The sequence below is a fragment of the Thamnophis elegans genome, chromosome 4 (assembly GCF_009769535.1).
Source record: "Thamnophis elegans isolate rThaEle1 chromosome 4, rThaEle1.pri, whole genome shotgun sequence".
Lineage (NCBI taxonomy): Eukaryota > Metazoa > Chordata > Lepidosauria > Squamata > Colubridae > Thamnophis > Thamnophis elegans.
In genome coordinates, this window is record NC_045544.1 from 41,571,776 (window position 1) to 41,596,465 (window position 24,690).

A 24,690-nucleotide genomic window follows, 5' to 3' on the forward strand; every position below is an offset into this window, starting at 1 on the left:
CTGTTAAGAGAACCTGTGTGATTTAAGGCTTGCAATTTCCTTTTAATTTTAAAAACAAATTAGCCATTGAAAAGTATTGTTTTAATACTTTTATTGTCTCTAGAAAACAGATATTTTCCACCAGTTTCTAGCAGGGTGGTTACATATTAGTTGTTCTACATGGAGTCTCATGAATCAGGGAGCATACAAATCTTTGCAATAAAAAGAAATGTAATAAAAATACTGATTACTAGGACTGTGCAAAGCTGTTGCATATTAGCTCAAACAAAGCTAATATTTCTTTGGATGCAGCTGCTCCCAAATATCTCTGCATTTATGTTGCAGCTATTAAAGCAGTTGTCAGGGCCCAAAAACACTACCGTGTTTTCCCCAAAAATAAGACCCTGTCTTATTATTTTTGCCACCAAAAATGCACCAGATCTTATTCTCGAGGGGGATGTTATCCACTGACTCATTCACTGTGTCACCCCTGGCTTCCTTTTCACTGTCAGAGGCCTTCAGGAATTTCTCAGGCTGGCAAGGCCAGCAAGTCTTTCCTGAAGATCTCTGCAGCCAATAACAGAGCTCTGGATCAATTCAATTATCCAAAGATAAGTATAGATAATCCTAACTTAATTCTTACCCGTACACCCTGGAGTGGGTGGGATCTTAATTAGAGTTTATTGTGGGGGGGGTAGAGCTTATATTGGGCGCACATGTAAAAATCAAGCTAGGACTTACTTTCTGAGTAGGTTGTATTTTCGGGGAAACACGGTATGTGGTAATTATTCTAAGATAGGTATTGTTTTCACACCTATAGACAGACTCTTGCCAAATTGAAGTTTTCTACTATCTGCATTTACCATATACTCAGAGAAATATTAGGAAAGGGCTGTCTTCACCCTCTTTCTCTCACACAAAATATCTGGACTGGGTTGTCTCTTATTCCTCTAGAATATACCACTGGAAATCCTTACTACTATATTCCATCAGATTATCTCACCAAAACCACAGTTGCTTTAATGATTATTTCAAAACCGATGATAATGAATTAAATAGAAAGAGACAAAGATAGTATCAAAATTAGTCAGATAAAAAACTTCCAACAATAGCATCAATTTTATGTTGAAAAAATATACTGGAGGAGAGAAATTATAAGTTATTGACTGATTATGTGCCATCAAACTGTTTTTAACTTCTAATAACCACATAGATATATTTTCCATCCATGATTATCTCCCTGACCTGATCTTTCAGGTCTTCAAATAATTTGTTCATTGTCACTGTAATTGACTCGATCCATTTGCCATTGTCATCCTCTTATTCTTTTTCCTTCTACCTTTCCCATTAATAAAGACCTCTCCAGAAAGCTAGTCTTCACATCATATGTCTGAAATAGGGTAACATGAGCCTGGTCTTTTGTGCCGTGATTCTGAGTTGATTTGTTCAATGATCCATTGTTTTACTGGGTGTCCATGTTTTTTTTTTGAAGTGTTCTCCAACACCAAATTTCAGAAATGTCACATATAATTCCTATTGTGATTCTTCAACTTTCATTACCATAGAATGTCCATAGGGAATACCATGGATTCTATTATTAATCTGACATCCTACTCCAAACAGCATGAGGAGTTAGACTCCAAATCCAAATTTTAAATTTGGCTCTTTTTCTGGAATTAGCCCTTGGAACTTAATGAGATTTTCAGGTAGTCTTAATAAGTCAAGAGAAGACAGATAAGGTCAACACTGAAGTTCCTAAATAAGCTACTCAAGATTTGGAGAAGTTTCACATATAACTGTAAAAAACTATGGCCTAAGTGATGATTTATATATGAGCAAGCTATTACTGATGAAGCATCCATAGACATTTCAAATGTCATTCTATCTTATTAAATGGAGATTTCAGTTTGGAGCAAGGCATGGCTGAGAGGTTGATTTCCAGGGGATGTGAAACATGAGACAGCCAGAGTTTACATGAATTTTTAAGTTTAATTTTTTATTATATTAACTGTCTTTTGGAGCTAATTATTTTGAAACTAACTTGGGTTGCTTAAAAGGATGACAGCAAATGAGTAAAAGAAATAGAAATCTTATAATTATCTGAAAACCCTGCAAATAAAAGTTAGCTACTTATTGTGTTGGTGTATTAAAGGTTATATAAAAATATGTGTTCTTTTTAACATTTAAAAGCTTACAACTGAACATAAAGTAACTGGAAGATTGTGAAATTTGCTTTCTAAACTAGACCATATTTCAGGAATATTATAAAAAGGGGAATTTGAAATTTCAGACTATATTTTAAAGTAATAGTCTCCTTTTTGTAGAGCTCCTGCAGGCACTTACTGAAAGGTGTTTGGAAACTGAACTGATAAGGAAAGGTTCAGATTTTAAAACTATGGTTCAACGTACAGATGATTACAAATAAAAAGGGGTTATGTCCACTAACTTAAGATTTTGCTCTGTACATTAAATCTTTAAAACAGTCAAGAATTGCTGGGGGATGGGGGGTTCCCAGTGATGTATCCCCAATAAACTCTGGTGATCAGGGCAGTGACATGAATCAAAAGGAAAATGAAAAAAAAACATACCATGTGAATGGTCTTTTAACTCTTATCACTCTTGGACAGATATTATCATAGATAAGAGAACCTCCAATTTCCAAACGTTGCTGAGGAGACAGCTGTTGGTGAGAAACACTAAATGCCAACCGCTTCCTGCCACATAGCTTCGGGATCCTTGTTAGCAAATGAGGCAAATTTGAGGGTTCATATGATTCCTTTTTTGCAAAAGAATATAAAGCCTTGGGGAACTACATATGGTTTTTAATTTTTCCATCAAGTGGTCATCTGATTTATTACTACTGAAAGATTTTCCTATCTACTTCAAATGATCTACTGACAATCCTTATCAAATGGGTCAAGGACTGGACCACAGTAAAACATAGTATAGTATTTGATACGGTAATATGTTAGTAATGTACACCCATTCCCAAATCTAATTTATATAGCCACTCAACTCACCGTTTCGTGACACTTTCACTGTGAAAGTGAAAGTTTTCCAATTTGTTTATCTAATTTATCTAGCCACCCACCTCATAACAAGTGACCATAGACAACGTATCACAAAACTAAAAATAAATATCTAAAATAATTACCATGAACAAATATTAAAAACATTAAAAAATACTATAAAGCATGTAAACAAGAATAGCCAAAAAGATGTTGGTAATAATAGTAATAAAAGTAACATTACTAGTTCATATCCTCACCTCAGGGAGGAGAGAAGATTCCACAGCATAGGAATTTAACTGATTTCTTGTGGCTGATAGGGTAATGTTGTATAACTTATTCAATAAACTTTAGATATATAAAAAGAGCAATCTTGTGTTTCTTTACATGGAAGTAAGTCCACTGTATTGAATGGGACTAACTCCCTTATGTTAAAGAGCACAGACTTGCATAATCAAAGCTTCACCTCTCCTATATCTTAGGAAAGTAGAAATGTGCATGATTTAAAATGTCAATTTAAAATTTCCTAATGATCAATTATCCTTCTTTTCAGTTCTCATATTTAAATGAGGCTTGCAGTTTCACTCGGCAGTATCTCTGAGCACTTACAACTTCTAAGTATTCCGATCTATTTTAGAACAGTGAAGTGCAACTGGCAAATATTCTGATGTAGAAGTGCCATGAATGGAGCCGTATATTTCAAATAAACCAGTTTCTTGCTGATTAGCATGTTTAATGCATGGGATCCGGGAACACCTCCAGAGGCGAGGCAGGCACTCTGCTTCATTTTGGCATTAGCATTTCAAAGAAGCGTGTTACTGAATCTGCTGGAAATATTTCAGAGAAAGAATAATGTCAGTCCAGGAATTCTTCTCAGCCCTTATTCTGTGAAGTTCCATAAAGGAACAGATGCTTTCATGAATGGTTTTCTTTGCTTAATTTAATTGGTATGAATGACATATGGTAGATACTTGTAATTATTTATTTCTTCAGTTTGTAGAGCCACCCATCTCAAGTACATGACTTGGGTTGACTCATGCTAAAAACAAATAAAATATAAACAAATATTAAAATAAAACAGAAATAAAGCACATAACAGATAGAGAATCATAAAAGCCCTCAAAATAACCACCAAACCAGGTTTATTTAGAACATAGAATAATCGAATTAGAAGGGACTTTGGAAGACTTCTAATCCAACCCCCTGCTTGAGGAGGAGACCCTTTTGTTAGCGTTCCAAACATCATCCAAAATTAAATCAGAGTTCAAGGCAAAGTAATCCTCAAAGTTCCAATTTATTAAGAGAAACATGTTGACGCATCTGTGGAAAACCCAAATCTGAAAGCTTCCTGGGTTTTCCACCCAGTTGACAGTTCATGATCTTGTCCCCACACCCACAAGTCCATCACATAGTCCAATCTTCCACTGCCACGCTGGCATTTCCACCCATCTAGTTCCAGGTGCAGAGGTGCAATGACAAAGAATGACCTTCTAGAAAGGAATGTTTATTTTAACAACAACACACTCCTTACTATTCCCCTCCCAATTACCCCACTAATGAAACAGCATAGTAAATAATAGAGAGTGTGGCAGGCCAAACATCCTAAAGGAATATGACTGCAGGCATGACATCTTTACCATTCTAGATAAATGATTGTCCAGTCTCTTTGTGAAATCCTCCAGTGATGGAACACCACAAAGTCTGAAGGCAAGTTGTTCCATCGGTTTATTGTTCTCACCATTAGGAAATATCTCCTTAGTTTTAGGTTGCTTCTCTCCTTGGTTCTCATCTTTAGTGGTTCAGTAAATAGTGTGGCCCCTTGTCTTTGTAGGAGCCCTCAAATATTAGAACACTGCTGTCATGTTCCCTCTAGTCCTTCTTTTCATTAGACTAGACATACTTAATTGTTGTAACCGTTCTTCATACGTTATAGCATCCAGCCCCTAATTATTCTTGTTGCTCTTCTTTGCACTCTTTCCAGAGTCTCAACATCTTTTTTATATTGTGGTGACCAGAACTGCATCCAGTATTCCAAGTGTGGAATACTTGGAATACAAAAAAATTATTTTGTATAGTGTAAGAGAATAAAACATTAATGCATAAAGAACACAAAAACAGATCCACTTTTTTCACACATAAAAAACCTAAACTAGGTCCTCAAAGTCTTTAAAAAGGCTAACAAGGTGGGGTCAAACTAATGGGAGGGATGCTATTCCAGGGGGTGGATACCATGACACTCCACCAGCCAACCCTCCTTGGCTGATGGTACAGGCCATATGCCTGTCTTGATGGATCAGACAGGACACATAAAACCAACCAGGAAGAGACATTCCCATAAACCGTTGTAATCCATTTAAAACTAACTATCAGCATCTTTAATTGCATCTGTAAGCAAATTGATATATTCTGTCTCTTGTACAGATTCATGGCTACTATATACAACTGCTATCTGTTATGTATTTTGGATGGGTAAGGTGACCAGACATAACGCTTTTGGCGGGACACCCCCGCTTTTTGATGCATTTTCCCACGTCCCGCCCGCTTTTTTAAAAGGCACGCTTTTTTTGGCGATCGCAGCTCCCGCCCATCAGCTGCTGGGCTGGCTCATCGTTCTGTTCTATGCTACCTACAAATTTAAGCCAGCCCAGCCTGCCGCTCACTGATTTGATTGGCTGGACTCCAGCCAATCAGTGAGCTGGCCAACCAGCTCACTGATTGGCTGGACTCCTTAGCTGAGGACGCATGTGCGAGTCTCCATTTTATTTTGTCTTTCTTGTTGGGGTTGCAGCTGCGCTTACTGGTGGTGAGTAAAATAAATCATGTTTTGTAAAATTTTTACTCGGGAGTAAATTTTACTTACTCCCGAGTAAAAATTTTACTCGGGAGTAAAAGCGGCTGCCGGTCACGCAGAGAACTTCCACGTGGTTCCATCCAGACTTGCCGCCTGTGCTGGCTGTGAACTCCGCAAAGCCAAAGGGGGAGAAGGCAGGGGGCTGTCTCCTCCTCCCAGCCCAGCAAACAGTCCTTTTTTCAGCTGTGCAGACAACTTCCACGTGGCTCTCAGCCTGGCAGAAGCATTTTTCTGGGGAGGGCTCTGCCTTAAGCAAGAATTGCATTAAAGACCAGAGCAACAGGTATTTCCTTATTTGCCTGGAGACAAATAATTCCTAGGGATACTTGCCATGTTCTTTCATCACCATGACGATCTTATTTTTTGAGCTAAATGTATTTTTCCAGTTTGAATTGGGCATAATCTTTTTTTATTGATCCACTGTCAGGAAGAGGGATTATAATTTAAAACAGATGATTTCAGTGGCATCTTTTTTATTAATTTAAATTTCTTTCCGTTCTCCATACCCATCTTCTTGTATCAATAATAGCTGTGGATTCATTGGTATTAAGTGTATATGTTTGAAGCAGTGCAGGAAATCTTGAAAACTTATGAATTTCTCTCCCCTCTGTGGCATTAGGCCTTAGTATCTGATTTGCTATATAACTTAGCAGTAGTTATTAGCACTCTTGGTGAATGATTCCCTTTTCTCAAATTATCTTGAACAATAGTTTTGCAGTGTTTTCATATCTTGCACCCAGCTTTTTAAATTTATTATTAAATAATTTGTATTCTATCAGGGGCTTTCAGCAGTTACAGCAACAAAAATGCCAAATAAAATTATATTATTATAAAATCATTGTAACAATTCCACAAAAACAATAAAAAGAAAATCCAGTGATAAAACCATATTAAATCCCAATGGCTCTAGAAGACAGAATAATTTGTACAGCCTTCCTGAATGGACAGCAGGTTAGGGCTCCCTGCTCTGGAGGAGGTTTCCAAAGGATGGGCACCAGCTGAGACCTTTCTCCTGAGAAAGCCTACCTTTGTCATGAATGGGATTACAGGGGCCTCCCCAGAAGATATTAAAGCTCTGGTAAGATAGCTTTGAGGGGGGTGGTCTTTAAATATTTGGACTTTAAGCTGATTTGGACATCTGTAAATTTGAACAGCACAAAAAATGCTATTGGCTTGTTTCCAGATGAGTCATTTACGTAAGGAGGTATAGGCTCAATGTATTTTAAAATAATATTTTATTTATTGTGCATATGATTTTTTAAAATAGTGGGTATTCTGTGTTGATTCTTTTTTTAAATTGTCTTAGACTATTTAAAAAAAGATTCTATCCAAAATAAATTGAAACAAGCCATTTTTAAAATTTCTATGCACAATACTTTGAAATGGGACTCAGGAGTCATGATTGACACTGAGTGAATTTGCACTTTTAATAATCAGGAAGATACAATGGCATTGAAAAAGTGACTGATGACCATTTTTCACACTTAGCGACCATTTTCACACTTAGCGATCCGTTGTGGCATCCTCATGGTTATGCGATCAAAATGTTGATGTTTGGCAACGGATTCGTATTTCTGATGATAGTTTGAAATGGTGACAGTATAAATTATTGCTGGTGTAATACTTAACAATGGTTTTTAAGGATTTCTTTTATTTATAGAATACCTTTTTTATTATTTTGGGGGGATTTTTACTTTTAAATTGTTTATAAAATGTATTTACTACAAGAAATGTTCCTTTTTGCAAATGTGATCTTTGCAAATCTTTGTGATGCAATATGTTCAGACCAGGTTTATGTGTCTCAAAGTGGCTGCTATTCTATGGGCAGGCCAGGTTGTGCAAGGCAGCTTTGCCAGATTTGGTGTGTTTCACCCTCATTGAATTTATATCGTATAAAGAATGGAAGGAGGAAGGAAGAGAAAAAAGGAGGAAGGGAGTGAGTGAGGAAAGAAGAGGATGGAAGGAGGGAGGAAGGAAGGAAGAGAGGGAAAGAGCAGAAGACAGATAAGGTGAAGGTAGATAAGCAAGAGGAATGAAGAAGAAGTGAGGAGTCTCGAGGAGGGGGAAAACATTTAGTGACAAAGTTACAATGGCATTGAAAAAAGTGACTGATGACCATTTTCACACTTAGCGACCGTTGCGACCATTTTTCACACTTAGCGACCGTTGCGACATTTTTCACACTTAGCGACCGTTGCAGCATCCTCATGGTCACGTGATCAAAATTTTGTTTGGCAACAGATTCGTATTATGCTGGTTTCAGTGTCCTGGGGTGACCTTTTGACAAAAAAAAATTTTTTAATCAAGCCCCCCCCCCCCCCCCCCGGTCAAGGGTGTCCCTCTTTTCCAATCTGAAAATCTGGTCACCTTATGGATGGTGATGGGGCCAAATATTAATTACACTTAATATTCAGTTAAGTTATTCTGATTTCTATGATTACTTTTGTAACTGCAAATCTTTAGTGATGGATGGGGTCACAGAGGCCATCAAACAGATGCAATCTAGGCATCCTCTAAACTCACAACTCTTGCTGAAGGAGCTAGTGGCAGTTGTGACTAGGAGGGCCTTTCATAGCTTTCTGCTAGGAATGGGTGTAACTTCTGTGCCAGTTACATCCATTCCTGAAACCTGGAGGCTCTGTTCCTATGCCTAGACTTCTCCAGATTGGACTCTATATAGGGATGCCTTGAAGGATGCCATGGGTAGGTTGTGTGGATGGGGTAGGCCAGCATACATTAAACTTCTGCTCGGTGTAGCTGCTTTGGCTGCCAGCTTGCTTCTGAGTCTAATTCAAGGTGCTGGTTTTAATCTTTAAGTTTCATGTATTTTATTATTATATCTATTTCATTATATATTAGTCATTATAGTATATATTTTATGTATATGTCATTGTTTGATAAATAATTTAACAATAACTTTCTACAGACAGAGTTTAAGATAGAAATAGATATTGATCCACCCTTTATTCTCATTTAGTTGACTCTGAAGCCAGATCAGGTGGTTCTTCCTTTGGTTGATGAAAATGTCCAGCACCAAACTACCAAAGGGATTATATACCAATATCCAGAGACAATTGCAAATATTGACTTGGTAATGCAGGATCTACATTCAGAACCATTTTATTGGAGACTTCCAGAACAATTTGAAGGAAAAAAGGTAAAAGATGGGAATTCTAATTACAGTTTATATTTTGTCATTTCTTCCCCCCCCAAACAAAGATTAGAAAGAACTTGAAAGTACTAATGAAAAGTTACCATTTTATTGTCACAATCATAACTATTAATTCTTTCTCATTATTTTCCATTAAAAGAGAAACCATATAATGAAATATTATTCATTTTATTTTTATCAAGCTAATTAACAGAATTAAAAGAATTAAAATATAGCGTAACCTCATAATTAATCATCATGGTAATAAGGAAAAAGAGAAAAAAGGAAATGAAAAGGAGTTTGTAGTATCATGTTACAAATTGATTATCTCTCCCTCTAAATAATCCTATTGTTTAAAAAGCTTTTCCTTGTCTCTTGTCAGGAAGAAATGCTAAAACTTAATTCAAATATTGACATATCTACAATCCACAGCTTAAAGCCATGTATCATTTTGTTTTTCTAATTATAATAATTCTTCAGGCAGTCTCCCTACTTGAAAACAAACTGAGACATTCATTGGAAAGCATGACATTTAGGCAGGTCTAAATTTTTAGCCCATGATTCTGTAATATTATTTTGCTAAGGATAATATAAGGGATGCAGTGGCTAAGGGGCTAAGACACTGAGCTTGTTGATCAGAAAGGTCGGGAGTTCAGCGGTTCAAATCCCTAGTGCTGCATAATGGAGTGAGCTCCCGTTACTTGTCCCAGCTTCTGCCAACCTAGCAGTTCAAAAGCATGTAAAAATGCAAGTAGAAAAATAGGAACCACCTTTGGTGAGAAGGTAACAGCGTTCTGTGCACTTTCGGCATTTAGTCATGCTGGCCACATAATCACGGAGACGTCTTCGGACAGCACTGGCTCTTTGGCTTTGAAACAGAGATGAGCACCACCTCCTATAGTCAGGAACAACTAGCACGTACGTGTGAGGGGAACCCGAACTTTTACTAAGAATAGTATCAGAGCTATAGCTAAGATACCTAATATCTAAAAGAAGCTATATAGAACATTTTTAAAATTTTAGAATATAGATGTATGATACACTCAAAAAGTTAAAATCACGAGGGGAACTGTATTGTTTCAAAGCTTCATTTAGTACTTGAATAATTCCCTTTAATTATCATGATGAATAGAATCCCCCTGAAGCTGAGGAGTAGTATTTTGATAGTGGGAAAAGAGGTATAATAGTATGATAATCCAAGTGCTTGTGTCACTTGACCTTATTTGTGTGTGTGATTATCCAGTCCCAAACTCAATTGCCATTTAGTTGATCTGAGCCTTATCAGCTATACAGAGATACTAAATACTACCCTTAGGAAGCATAAAAGTTCCAGCAAGATAGCACATTGATGGAAGAGTACTGAGATTCCCATAATAGATGAATGGATTGTAACCATGTAGGAATTGGTAGAAACAGTGAAACTGACCTATTTGATCAAGGGGGAAACAAGCATTTTTTTAAAAAAAAAAATAGAAAACGTTTATGGATTTTTTGCTAAAAGAAGAAAAAAGTAAAAATATGATTTATGAATTTAATGATTGAAAATATAAAATTGGAAAGTTGGAAGTCAATATATTTCATAACCTTGGTTTTTATTTTGCTTTCCCCCCACATTTTTTCTTCTTTTTCCTTTACATTTTGACTTTCATAAATTCATAATAAGTATAAATTTAAAACATATAGCATAAAAGTTCCCATATTATCCATTCTCTACTCTAGGTTATCTAATATTTCAAATTGAAAAAATATCCGGTACTGAGGTACGCACAGAAAAAAAACAACATGACTGCTTGATTTTTAAATAGACATGGGAAATAAAATCCACAATTTCGTTTATTCATTATATAGTTCTTGTAATTTGTATTTGATACAATGAAAATCATAACTTTAATCATTTATTTTATGCTTCTTCAGGAATTCTTCAGAGCATCTTCAGATACTCACCATAGTATTATTTTTCTTATTTCTTTGTATTTCATTTTGACAGCCTGTCTATATTATTATTTATATGGTGTCTTCTTCTTTGTTAGCTGATGGCTTACGGAGAAAGCTGAAATACGCTATCTTTTTTGAAGCAAGGGAAGACACAGGTTTTGCAACTTACAATCCCCAGGTCATAATCAGAGGCGGGCTTCCCACACATACACAAATTATTGTCAGGCATGTGGTCGCTCCTCTGAATGGCCAGTTGACAAGGCATGAGATAGAAATGACAGAGGTAATTTTTCATTCCAATCTGTTTGTCATTGGCCCTTTGGAAACAGTTAAATCATTAGCATTCCTGTCATGACTTCCTTTTCAGCATGAGTGGAAATTCTATGGTGATGATCCAAGGATCACTCAGACTGTGACCCGTGAGGATTTAATGGATGTCCCTGTACAACATTCATTACATACTTATCAAAGCAACTCATGGCAGATTCATGAGACAAAGCAGGTAAGCCTTTTATGATGCAATCAGTAATACTAAATACTAGTATCAATCATCAGGGATTGATTCATTTTCACAGGAAAGTCATAAGATACTTCTCCACACTGTGTTATTTAGGTGGAGATCCATGGGCTTAAAGTTGACAATCTATGTACGATTCCAGCTTTCTTTAGCCACAATAAAAGGAAAATAGTAATCTTGTCAGAAGATGAAAATTCCCAGAGGGCTCAAAACCTAGAATTATTCTAAATTGAGCTTTGATTAATGATGATTAATGGAAGAGTCAATGTTCTTCCATTAAAATGATGGTCCCAACTTTGAAGATTCTTTCTTCTATTATCTTAAATTGTGGACCTGTAATTAGCCATGGATTTGCATCTCCTTCTTGCTTTTTTTTTTTTTTGCCTGCACTTGCTTCTATTCCCTTTAACCTGTTCTGGTAGTGTCCAGCTGTCCAAGAACTAATTGGTTTGACTCAGTACTCACCTCTCTCATAGTATTGCCTGCCCAAAGTCTGATGTGTACTTTTTAGTAAAATCTCTGAATAGCATCATAATTATTTCTAAGTGAAGATGCCTAGTTTATTTACATGTTCTAGAATGAAAAAAGATCCAAGCACCTCTCCACCAGCAATCAGCACCCTGATCAGCACAGATTAGCTCCAGGATTAACATCAGGCCAACGATCAAGTAAACAATGCCCCAATCAAGAAACTGCAAAGAAGCCAACAGCTAACAGCCCAACCAGATAATCTCTCTAAGACTACCCCCACCAACACTGACAGGGCAAGCCACTAGAACAGGGATTGGCAACCTTAAATCCTCAAAGAGCCACAAAAGTACTAACTGGAACCCCCCCCCCCCCAATTCAATTCTGGAGCCAACCGGAAGGTCCGGTTACCACACCATAGAGTCTCCTCCTAACGTGGCATCCTTTTTTCTCTACCGGTCCTAACCGAAAGCCCTTTCAATTGTGGAGCTCCTCCTGGCAAGCTATGCTTCCCCCCTCCAACCAGAAGTTTCTCTCAAAATTGTGGCACCGACTGGTGACAGGGAGCTACAGCAGAGGGATGAAAGAGCCATATGCAGCTCCAGAGCCACAGGTTGCTGACCCTGCACTAGAATTAAACTGACCGCAAAACCACACTCCTTACTAGCATTGATTATGTTACCTAGTTTGAGGAATGAAACATCTGCAAGAAACAAGCAAGCTCTGAGAGCACCAAGGGCCATTTACTTCAACCATGAACTACAAATATCATCCTTTATTGAAAAAAGTGTACCTTATTGGCATTATGTATGTTTTATCTATACTTTCTGGGCTGATTTAGGAAGAGCCAAGTATGATGAAAAACTTCATCTAATCTAGCATTCTTATAGCATTCTTATAGCATTTTATAGGAACCAAACCAACTAAATGTCATGAGAAGCCAAATAGTATCTCATGAGTATAATAGCATTCTTCTGCTATTATCTCCCAGGAATTGGAATTTTCTGTGACATTGGGTCATTGTAATTGATAATCTCAGTACCACTATCTTCTACAAATTTGTCTAATTCTTATTAAAGTGTCCAAGTCATAGTCATCAGGCATCTAATAGTACATTTTGCATAGATCAATTATATACTGTGAGAGAAGCACTTCTTTTAATGACAATGTAATGAGTAGTTATTATTTAAAAAGTAAATAGTGGAGTACTGCAATCTGAGATATATTAATCATTTTTCTTCATTGATTTCTATTTATGTTTTCTAAAGTGTGACATTTGTAACAGCTATCCAGAAACATATGAAAAAAGACACACTACTGTAAAATAAGAGGACTTGAAATCAGTAATTAGGACACATTTAATTCACAACTCTATGCTTTCTATTGCCTTTTCTCCTTGAGGTGATTCCAGATCTTCCCATGTTCAAAGTGTTATCCTTTGAATGTAATTCAATGGTTTAAAAGTATGGTCAATGATACATCTGTCTTGTCTTTGAAAGATGAAATGCTTTGTGTTTAATATTTCCTGTTTGACATGGACCACCATCAAGACCCTAAAAGCTTCTATTAATTATATAATAGGAAAGATATTATGGATCAAATATCTGACTGTTTCATCAGCATTATTGCCATTGATTCCTAACAGCATGATTTCCAATACATTGTATAGACTAGTGATCACAAACTTTTTTCCTTTGGGTGCCAAAACCATAAGCATTGTGCATGTGTGCCCACACCTGTACTTAAATGCCCCCCTCACATTGTGCCCACCTGCACATGTGCACACAACCTCTTCCTACTCCCCCCCCCCCCCACATGCATGCATGGCTTTCTTTGATTCTGGGGAGGGTGAACAGCCCCCCTGCCCCCCCAGGATATCTGGAGGCCAGAAAAGCATGTATTCTGACTTCCAGTGGGGCCCAGTAGATCCAGTTTTTGGTCTCCCCTGCTCCCCCAGAGGCTCTCCCGAAGCCAGACACTTCTGGTGAGCCTGGTAGGTCCTTTTTTGCTGCTAGGGAGGATGAAAAATGGCCAAGGGCCTACCAGAAGTTCATTTCCAAACTTTTGATGGGCCCATTTTTCATCATCCACAGGCTTCGCAGGCTTTCCTAAAGCTTGTAGAGAGCAAAAACGCCCTTACCTACCCTCTGGAAGCCCAAAAATCAGCTGGCCAGCATGCACTTGCATGCTGGAGCTGACATAGGGCAATGCTTTGCGTTGCCCTTAGAAAAGGCTATGTGTGCCACCTGTGGCACGCCATGCCAAAGATTCACCATCATGGGTATAGACTGAATAGTTTAAAACTAAGCCCCCAAACACTTAATATGGTGCTTCTCTGTGGCTAAATAGGCTGTCTGGTGAACCCAGATATTCTGATTTCAGTTTCATCAACTGAAGCTGCTATGACAGTAGCTAGGTTTATGGGACCCTAAACACACAAGCATATAATGGTTACAAAATAGTTTATCCCTGTCACAGAACATTTCAACAAACTGTGTCACATCCCACTGATGGTCAAGACCAGGGCTTGAAAGATGAATATAGGGCTGGTAATAATTTTGACAAAACTGACTATTCACAAATTAATCCTAGGAGATATAAAAGTGGGATTTCTGAAATGTTTGCAAAAGCAGCCTTGCAGATCATTGATATATTGCAGCAAAACATTATAAGAAAACATCATGCTGACAGTAGCTTCAAGTGTAAAAATAGCTTAATTCCCAGCAGTGCACCATATTAGCTATGTAGTTTAGCAGCAGCACTAATCATGTTTTCTGCATGAACGCAAGAGTATACAGTGAGTGATTCAGAAGCTGCCATAAAAAGCCAAAGCTAAACATTTTTCTCTGCTGTGTTAATTTTGTTGTTCCCTTTTTAACATTTTAGGATGAAACATTGAAACATTTCTTACATTAAATGGATGGAGGGTTTTTTTTCTTTTTCCAAGAGAGCAGACTAATATACTTAATCTAGCTGAACTGGAACTATGGGTTCTATTTTACTATTAATTAATTCCAGATCCCCGATATTGATGGGTCTCAGAGTTCAAACTAAAATCCACTAAAGATGTTCCAGAAACAGCCCAAGTTTTGCTGGCCATGAGAACCATTTGCTTTACAAATAATTTTTTTAAAAAAACCACAGCCTTTGTAGAAACTACATCTGCCTTTTCTGCTTATTTTGCTGCAAATGGACTGTTTCTTTTGTTTCCAAGTATTTTGTAACACAACTACTAGAACTTCTGGTAAAGATCCGTGAAGACATATTGAGATATCTCTTTCCTCCATTGTTTTAAGTGTTTTTATACGTTTATGAATTGTTGCTGCCAAAGCTGCTGTTTAGTATACATATCCATTTTGTCTCTTCTGCCCCAATGTTTCCCTTTTTCTCCTCCTTCCAAAATTGTCCTATCTCCACATGACATTGTTTGAGTGCAACATCTAACCAAGGGTAATCATCCTATAATGAGGACAAGACCAGTGACAGATTAGTGCAATTTTGAATAGATTTTTATCTAGGTAAAAATCACACAAACTCTTCTTACAAACAAACAAAAAGGATTCCCTCTGCCTTAGTTCCCATCTCTAATTTATATCTGGCATGATAACTTTATATCTACATTTGCTTCAGTGTAGTCACAATGAACGCAGACAATATACAGATGCTGGCTGACAACATTTATAAGTCACAATGAAGTCTGTAGAACTTCTTGTTTCTTTTTTTCTGCCTTAGAATGCTGGTATTTGGGTTCTAAATTAATAAAAGTTAAACTGAATAAGTATACTTTTACATTAACACCACTAAGCCCAGGCCAATAATGACAAACATAATTTTAAATAATTTAAGAGACAGTCTAAGATATTTTCTTTTCTTTTCTAAATAATGCCCAGGCATTGAGTGTAAACGTCTTGTCTATCAAATAAAGTGTAATTTAATCTGAAGAGTTTAATTGGTTTTTTCCCCCTTCTGTTTTCTTCTGTAGAATTTCTGAGATTAGCCTGGAAGTGCAAGATACAGGAAATGTATCAAGAAGAACTCCAAGTGCCCAATTGATTGAACAATGTAATTGTCCTGTGGGCCATTTTGGTTTGTCATGTGAGGTAATATACCCTGTACTATAAGTTTATCTTAAAGTGCTTATGAATTATATTTGAATGGATAGGAATGGATCTGCAGTATGATGTTTGAATTCCATGTAGGTATATTATTTATGCATACAATACCTTATGATATATTATTTATAGCTTGGGATATTGTAAATGATAATATAATGCTGTATACTGTAGAAATATTTATATAAATCTATATCCCCCATACGTATATCTCCATCATTCCATATTTTTAATATTATTTCTGTTCTGAACTCTGATTTAGATATCAGAATTCTGATATCTATGCCAGATCACTTTCTGTTTCATTGCTTGGATGTCTGAGTGGCTTTCTGCCTTCCATTCATTCCACATCAGTGAAGAATTGCAGCGAAGGAAAATCCTGACAGGGAAAAATTGTTGAGGTTCGGAAAATTCTAAAAAATTGTGTAATCTGAATACCTAAGATGTCCTGTACTTTGTACAGATAAGAGCTATTGGGTGGAAGGAAGAAGTTGTTTGACAAAAGGAAATGGGGATGAAGCTTAGTAAGGACTGTGTTTGTTTTTCTTATTTCTTGCAGACCTGTTCCCCAGGTTTTTATAGACTTGCTTCTCCATATACTGGCAGAAGGCCAGGTCCTGCCCTAGGAGCTGTGTCCCTTGTTCATGCCACAGGCATAGTTGAAAGTGTGACCCCGAAACCTCAATTTGTCAGGTATAAAAATATGCTTTTTCTAAATGATTTATTTTATTCCTATTTTCCAGATTCTGAAGATATCTTTGCAGCTGAAGTCAATAGGAATATGGACAATACAAATTTTTATGTCAGTTTTGTTATTGATTTTATCATTTGAATTGTAAGACTTATTAAATACTAACAAGTTTCTTTGAAGTCATTCACATTATGCTCAGAAAATAAGTACCGACTTAACCATAGAAGCAGCAGTAGCTTCTCTGTAGTAAAAAATAAAACAAAAATATGTATTTCCTTCCCAAACATGATTGGCTGTGTTTCCATGATGGCAGAATTTAATGTCTGCTGTCAAGCATGGGTCTCCACATGAGGTTACCTTAAACCATAATTAGTGGTCCTGCCAGGACTAAGGGGTTCTCTGCCAAATGGTTTCAGAAGGTAATTTATTTTATTTTCTAACTTTATTTAATTATTGTATTATTCTGTGATTTAATTTTATTTAGTCCTCCTCCACTTCCACATTTCTCTTCTTTTACACCCTCTCATTCAACTTCCCGAGCAAGGCTCAAATGACAGAGAACTAGCCTGCTGAGGCCAGGGTAGAAAAAGATCCCATTCAGTGGTGGTTCCTAATCAGTTTACTACTGGTTCTCTGAGAGGTTGTTTTGCATTGCTGCACATATGAAGTTGACATAAAACTGTTCTGCCCATGTGCAGAAACATGCCGGCGATGGCAGAGGAGAGAGGAACTGGTTTAGGGGCGTGGTAGGCCTGGGTCACTGCCAGTTCCAGCAACCCAGGCCGCCATACCACTACCAGTTCAGCCAAACTAGTCCGAACCAGTAGGAATCCACTACTTGTCCCACTTGATGTTTGTTTTTTTGTTTTATTTTTAATGGAAGAACATGGACTCTTCCATCTGCATTTGGTGATCCAGTATTAGTAATACCAATGACTCTGGATAATTTCTAGGGAGTGATTTATTACTATTAGAGCTATCTATTTCCACAATTCTTACTTAAGCAAAAGAGCATGATGCAGAAGGCAAGAAAACAGATCACAAAATAATTTTTGGGAAAATGGAAAAATAATAAGTGGGTAGGGAAGTTAAAAGTATTTATCAAAATAGCTTGACTAATCTCTACTGCACTTTTGTAAATTTATAGTATTGTAATGTGGAACAAATAAGCTTTTCTTAAATAATTTGGATTATTTGGAATATAAATCTTGGAAAAAAAATTTCTGAACTTAAAGCAGGTTCAGAAAATAAGCAATCTTGTGCCTTCAGATTCTTAATATTATCTTATTTTAATACAACTGCAGAACTGGGCAAAAGCTAAGAGGAATGAAAAAAATTATATGTCGCTGACAAGAATGAGGGTCACTTGACCCCATATTTTTCAATACTACTAGTACTGAAGTTGCACTTCTACTTCATAAAGTCAGATCATAAATCCCCATTAAATTAAAAAAATATTGTTCTTCAACATATTGGTTTATCCAGACCAAAATAATATGAATAGGGATCACCTACATACTTTTCAATATGATTTTATAGGACTCTAAAATTTTCAGAAATATAAAAATAGAATAGACATCTCTTAGCTAATGGTGCACTACACCTTTGAGTAAGAGGATCAATTTTCAATCTTATGGGCTTTGGGGAAACCTGATCCTGTGCACTTTTTTTAGATCTCTGCATTATCACCAATAGTTGTGACTTTGCAGTAGAACTAGAATGATCTCTTCTCTGCTTCTCTCCACAGAACTGTCGTCACAACACAGATGGTGACCACTGTGAAAGATGTGCTCTTGGGTTTTATGGGATCGTTAAAGGAAATCCCAATGACTGTCAGCCTTGTGCCTGCCCTTTGACCATATCAAGCAACAAGTAAGCAGGGATTACTTATGCCCTTTTGTTTGTATTCTACCTTTCCATGGGAGTTCAAGGGGCTTATATATTAACACCTCTCATTTTACCTCAACATTCTGTGAGGTAAATTGGACTGAGAGTCACTCCAAGTTACCCCGGGAGCTTCAGTGCTTGAGAATGGACTTTGTCTGAATGCAACACTATAACCATGACACTACATTGACTCTCTTTGTCTTTAGTCTAACTTTCTCTTGGGTTCCTCAGTGAAATCCTGCCTATCGTATCACACTGAGTAGTGACTGCACCACTTCTGCTAAATTGTCTCTTTCAGAAATGGCTTCTAGGCTAGTTAGTTATTTAGGAATCCATAAAGAGTTGACAATGTAATAGTCAGTGGATAATGAATGAACATTATAAAAATTATATTCACAAGTGAAGCTACAGTACAACTCTCAAGTTCAATGCAGTCACAAGGGAGGTGTAGGGAAGCTTCTGCTCATATTTTGTGCTGCGATAAAAGCATGACAGTGCCATGCAGTGGGTTAGTAATGTATTGAGTCCTTCTTTAATGTTATGTTGGTCTGGGATGACTTGTGAATGATCACATAATTTAAAGCCAATATTATCATGCTGAATCAATTTATCTGTCACGCTAATGACTCTCTCATCCCATTATTCTTTTCCAAATGTGGCTTAAAATTATATTAATTTCATGCTAAGAAGTCAATTTTTTCTCATCCTATTTATATCTTGTATCAGATTATTTATATAGCAATAGCAATAGCAGTAGACTTATATACCGCTTCATAGGCCTTTCAGGCCTCTCTAAGCGGTTTACAGAGAGTCAGCATATTGCCCCCAACAATCTGGGTCCTCATTTTACCCACCTCAGAAGGATGGAAGGCTGAGTCAACCCTGAGCCGGTGAGATTTGAACCGCTGACCTGCTGATCTAGCAGTAGCTTGCAGTGCTGCATTTAACCACTGCGCCACCTTGGCTCTTCAAGATACAAATACATTTAACCACTGCGCCACCTTGGCTCTTCAAGATATAAAAGATACACAGTGTTGATTTCCATCTTTTGAAGTGCTGAATATCTCACCATTGGCTCTATCCTTAATTCTGCGTGTGCATTTGTGCAGACAACACTGATATTTCATGCACATCTTTAATTATCCATTGACATACTAGTCCATATGTTTCTTCAAATGAAAGACACCTAATAAATCTCTGTACACAAATCAGTCTCACTCTTGCAACACTCTATAAGGCTCCCTTTTTCACTTCTTTTAAGAGATTTATCTAGACAAAAAGAGGACAACCATCACTATTTTTCTGCTACACAACCCAATTAGTTTACCCTGTGTTTTTATGCAATAAGCATGACTGAGAAAGTTTCAATTGCACACAATAGTTTATCATTGATAATGTGGATTTCAAGAACTCATATTGGTGGATAAATTTTGCTATGAATGAAAAAGAGCTCTGTTTTCACTGGCAGAGGATTGCAGGAGGCTGTCGCAGTCAAAACGGAGCTCAAGAGAACCATGTGTAGCCCTCCTGGGCTCCATTTTTTTCTGGCAGAGAGTTGCGGAAGGCCATTGCAGTCAAAAATGGAACTTGGGAATGTCACTCATGGCTCCTCCGTACTCCGTTTTCTCTGGCAGAGGCACTCCGGACTGGTTCTTCACTGTCTCCAGGCTGGCTCCGTGGGCCAGATCTAAGCACCCTAAGATCATGCCCGCAGGCCTTGAGTTTGACACCCCTGATTTATAGGTATTATATTTAGATGAGACACATGCTTTTTAAGCACTGAAATGCCATAGAAATATTTTATTTTCTACTTTTTATTTTGCAATTATTGGAGAATCTAAAGCAAATTTAAATGAAAGTATACCATAACTATGTTTCTGGGTCATCAAACTTTTAGGAAGATATTGTAGAAATGGAGAATATGCAGAAAATAAAAAACTAAAATAATTCAGAGGCAGTAGAAAAGGTATATGTTATGTTATGACAAATGTAAGTAAAAGGAACAAGATCAAAGTTATCAAATTATACATAGTATAGTGGAAGTTAATTCCAGATCCTAGGAATGTACAATGAAGCTGAGTGATAGCATATTTAAAACAGATAAAAGGAAACACTTCGTGCATGGACTTCATAAATATATTGTAGCAGTTCCTGTAATTGTGCAATTATTATTATACAGTTTAGGTAAAGTTAAAAAGAATAAAGTTCTGAACGCTTTATCTTGTTTGTTTGATTGAAATATACGTAGAAATTTTACTGAGAAAAATAATACAAATTTTAGAGGAAAAATGGAGAAAAAGAAAAGCAAGATGAATAGATAAGAAAAAAGAAAGAAAGAAAGAAAGACAAAAAAGACAATAGAAAGAAAAGATTATAAAGAAGTTTCGAACCTTCTTAACATCAGTAATAAATCATTTTACTCTCTACCTCTAGATTAATAATTAATTTCCTTCTGTCCATATTTTACTCTTCACCTTTTTCTTCCTTAAAAAGTCTATCACTAATAAATGAAGATATTCCTTTTCCTAATTAGGCAAATCAATTTTGCCATCTCTACTAAATTATCTTCTTTACCAATCATTCCTCCATTGTAATTCTTTCAGAATCTTTTCACATTTGTGCATATAATGTTTCACAGCAGTAACCATATGTAAAAATAATCTTCCATGGCTTTTATCTAATTGTTTATCCTTTATTCACAGCAAGAAAAGTTCTTGCTTCCATCATTTGAATGCTGATCTTGAAAATTCTTTGTATCACTTTGTATATTTGAACCCAAAATTTTCTAGTTCTTTTTCAAATCCACTAGGCTTGATAAAATGACCCTTCCTGTCGTCTACATTTATAGCATAGATATGAAATACCTTTATGCATTTAGGATAATTTTTCAAGAGTTATATGATAATAACCCATCATTTTTTTTAAAAAATGTTTTAAATTTAATGTAATGTGCATTTCAGTCTGTTCAGCCACATATTTTACCATTGTTCCATCAGTATATTATGTCCAAAATTCTTAACCTATTTTATCATACATTTTTTTCTTCAGCCTCAAATTTCAGAAAAAGTTTATACATTTTGGCACTTACATGTTCATTTTTATAGATAGTTCAGTTTTAGCTTATGCTATTCAATTCTAAATGTCTGGTTATCTACCTTAAATTTTTCTGTGGGGTCCTTGGTGCTCTCTGAACTTGCTGATTTCTTGCAAACATTTCATTGCCAAAGTAAGTAACCTCATCATGCATTGCTGATGTTATCTAGTTTGCAGGGGTGAAATCAACTTACCTTTGATACAGGTTCGCAAATGTGAGCATGTGTGTGCGCACTTTAAACACATGTACCACCCCTGCGCATGCCTTTTGCGTATGCACAGAGTATCAAAAAGGGGATGTGATGACATCCGAGTGGGTGGGTGGAACCACTACAAGTTCATCCGAAACAGATAGAACCGGTCGAATTTCACCCCTACTAGTTTGGTAATGAAACATATGTAAGAAAACCATTGAGGTCAGAGACCACCAAGGACCCTACAGTTTAACCCTAAACTACAAATATTCTATTATCTTTCTCTTAATTCTGCATATAAAAACCAATGAAAACTAAATCCCTCTCTGTTAATTGTCTCTTATTTCATTTTATATTATCTATGCTTTTCTTCTAACAGCTTTCTTCTAACAGCTAACCCTCATTCTTTGCTTGCTGTTTCTTTTCTGTAAAATGCTTTTTGTGCGGAGACCTATAATGATGTTTTCAGGTACATATGAATTTATTTCTGTTCTTCACTTATACAGAGTAATTTTTTCAAAGCTTTATTAAACTTAACTTTGTGGTAACACAAAAAGACCTGCCATCCAATTCTGAGGTTATGCCCTTCCAAAATTCTTAGTTCCCAGGAGCAAGTACTCTTATCATCCACAACCAAATAGCAGGCTATAAAATCATTAAAAAGATTGTTAAAGAGAGATCCAACCTAGAACTAAGGTGAAATTTCCTGATAATGAGAACAATTAATCAGTGGAACAGTTTACTTCCAGAACTTGTAGGTGCTCCATTACCGGAGGTTTTCAAGAAGAGAGTGAGAGCCATTTATCTGGAATCGGGTTGGGACTAGAAGACCTCCAAGGTCCCTTTCAACCCTATATGTCTATGTTCTATATTCCAATACAATTTCAAATCAGATAATCTCAATCCTCCTTGCTCTTTTGTCTTTTGGATTATTTATAGTTAACCCTTGGCAGCTCTGTTATTTTCAATGACTGCTAGTCTATACCATCTCCATCAGTAAGCGCCTGTAACCCACAGGAAATATAACTAGAAGGGTTCTATGTGCTCATACTTTGATTATGAACTTGTCATAGTATCTGGAGTGACCACTAATCAAAACCACAGGACTAAAAGTTACAAGTGATTGCTCTGATGTAGCAGGGTGGTTCTGTATAGGTAGTGTGGGATTCAATAATTTAACAACTGGTTCTCTGCCCTAATGACCAGCTTGGTAGGTGGGGCTCAGTGGTCATGTGACTGGGTGGGCTTGGCCAAGTCAAGGTCACTCAGGTCGATGGGCGCTTCGCCTTAGCTGTTACAATATAATAAGGGTAAACCGGAGAGGCAGTTTCTGTAAGCAGGGCAATAAAGATGAGGCTAGAAACAACAACAGAGTATTTTCTTCCTGCCTTCTTTATAGGATTAGCCCTATAAAGTAGGAAAAAAGTTATATGAGATTTCTTCCAACAACCGGTTCTCCGAACTGCTTAGTAGGTTAACAACCGGTTCTCCCAAATAGGTGCTGAATCCTGTATAGGTATAGGTCTGTATTCAGAGTTGGTGTGTTGTAGATTATTATGAAACAGTGAGGTCCAGTATAGCCTGCTTGTCTGCTTTACCTCCCTGTAAAGGCCAGTTTACATCTTTAAATTTTTAAATACTTTCCTATTTTCTCATCCGACATTCAGTTTTCGGTGTGCAACATAACATAAAAACAATCCTCATCTGGATAATGTGATTTGGTTTGTGGGTCTATTTTTAGTGAATTGACAATGTGATGATAATGAGTTTGTGAGTGATCAATCTCTTTACATTTTTTACAACTGCATAATTTTATTATTCATTCAAGCACTATTGATTTAATGCATTATAAGCAAGGTGGAAGAGGATGCTGGCTCTTAGCATAAGAAAAGGAATGCTTTTCTGTGGGTTTTGAATGCCATAGTGTTTCTTTTGTGTTAATCTGGGCGGCATATAAATATAATAAACAAACAAACAAAAAACAAGCATAGTCCAATTATAATTCACCCAACTGTCAGGTGGGAGATATCTTCAAAAACATCATCAGGGTGGAATGCTGGACAGTTAACCTTGGCGGGAAACTCCCTTCCTCCACATGCACAATGAGATGGTCAGGACAGCGTCTAGAATCTTCCTCCAGCACATAATGATTCCCCTCCCAAATACCAAGCCCCCCCTCCCCGTTTCAATGGCAGCCGAAGCAGTAGTAAAGCAGAGGCTGACATCCAGCCCGCCTTCAGAAAAGGGCGGTCAGACCTGCAGAAACGAAAAGAACACAAACAAACAGACAGACAACAAGACACAAAAGAGAGAAAGGGGAAGGGGGAAAAAAACAAACAAAAATTAGCGGACTATCCAAGAATCAGGGCTTGTCAGGATAGGCAGAGTAGAACTTGCGGAGCAGACGAGGAGCTCGAACATGGAACTTGTCAACCCATTCAGCTTGAGGCTGACAGTATCATAGCCACCATTATTGTTGGACCTCTTCTAACAAACCACATAGGAATTCTATTATGTTTATATGTTAATGTTCAGAAAAGTAGTTTTGCAAGCAGAAAGAATTCTGCCTTCTCAAAGCTCACTCTAATTTCAAAGATATTCTGATGCATGTTTTACATTTTATATGAACTTTTGATAGGGAACACTTGGGAGAGGAAAAAAAAAAATTTATCAACTTTGTTTTTCAATGAAGCTACTTATTTCAAATTTGCCTCTGCTGGATAAGGAATGCTGGTAATTTTAATCTGAATACATCTGGTTCTACTCTGCCTCAGATTCACTAGATTTATACAATAAAATTTAAA

The 24,690-nt window shown here is 36.8% G+C and overlaps 1 protein-coding gene across 1 annotated transcript in view; it reads left to right on the plus strand.

The window, feature by feature from the left end:
• LAMA2 (laminin subunit alpha 2) overlaps positions 1-24,690 on the plus strand; it is a 499,033-nt gene that overhangs the window by 354,986 nt on the left and 119,357 nt on the right. The window contains 9 exon segments of the mRNA XM_032215335.1: positions 8,816-8,995; positions 11,020-11,032; positions 11,035-11,207; positions 11,292-11,363; positions 11,365-11,426; positions 15,892-16,009; positions 16,581-16,647; positions 16,650-16,714; positions 18,460-18,584. Of these exon segments, the coding sequence (XP_032071226.1) occupies positions 8,816-8,995; positions 11,020-11,032; positions 11,035-11,207; positions 11,292-11,363; positions 11,365-11,426; positions 15,892-16,009; positions 16,581-16,647; positions 16,650-16,714; positions 18,460-18,584 (875 nt within the window).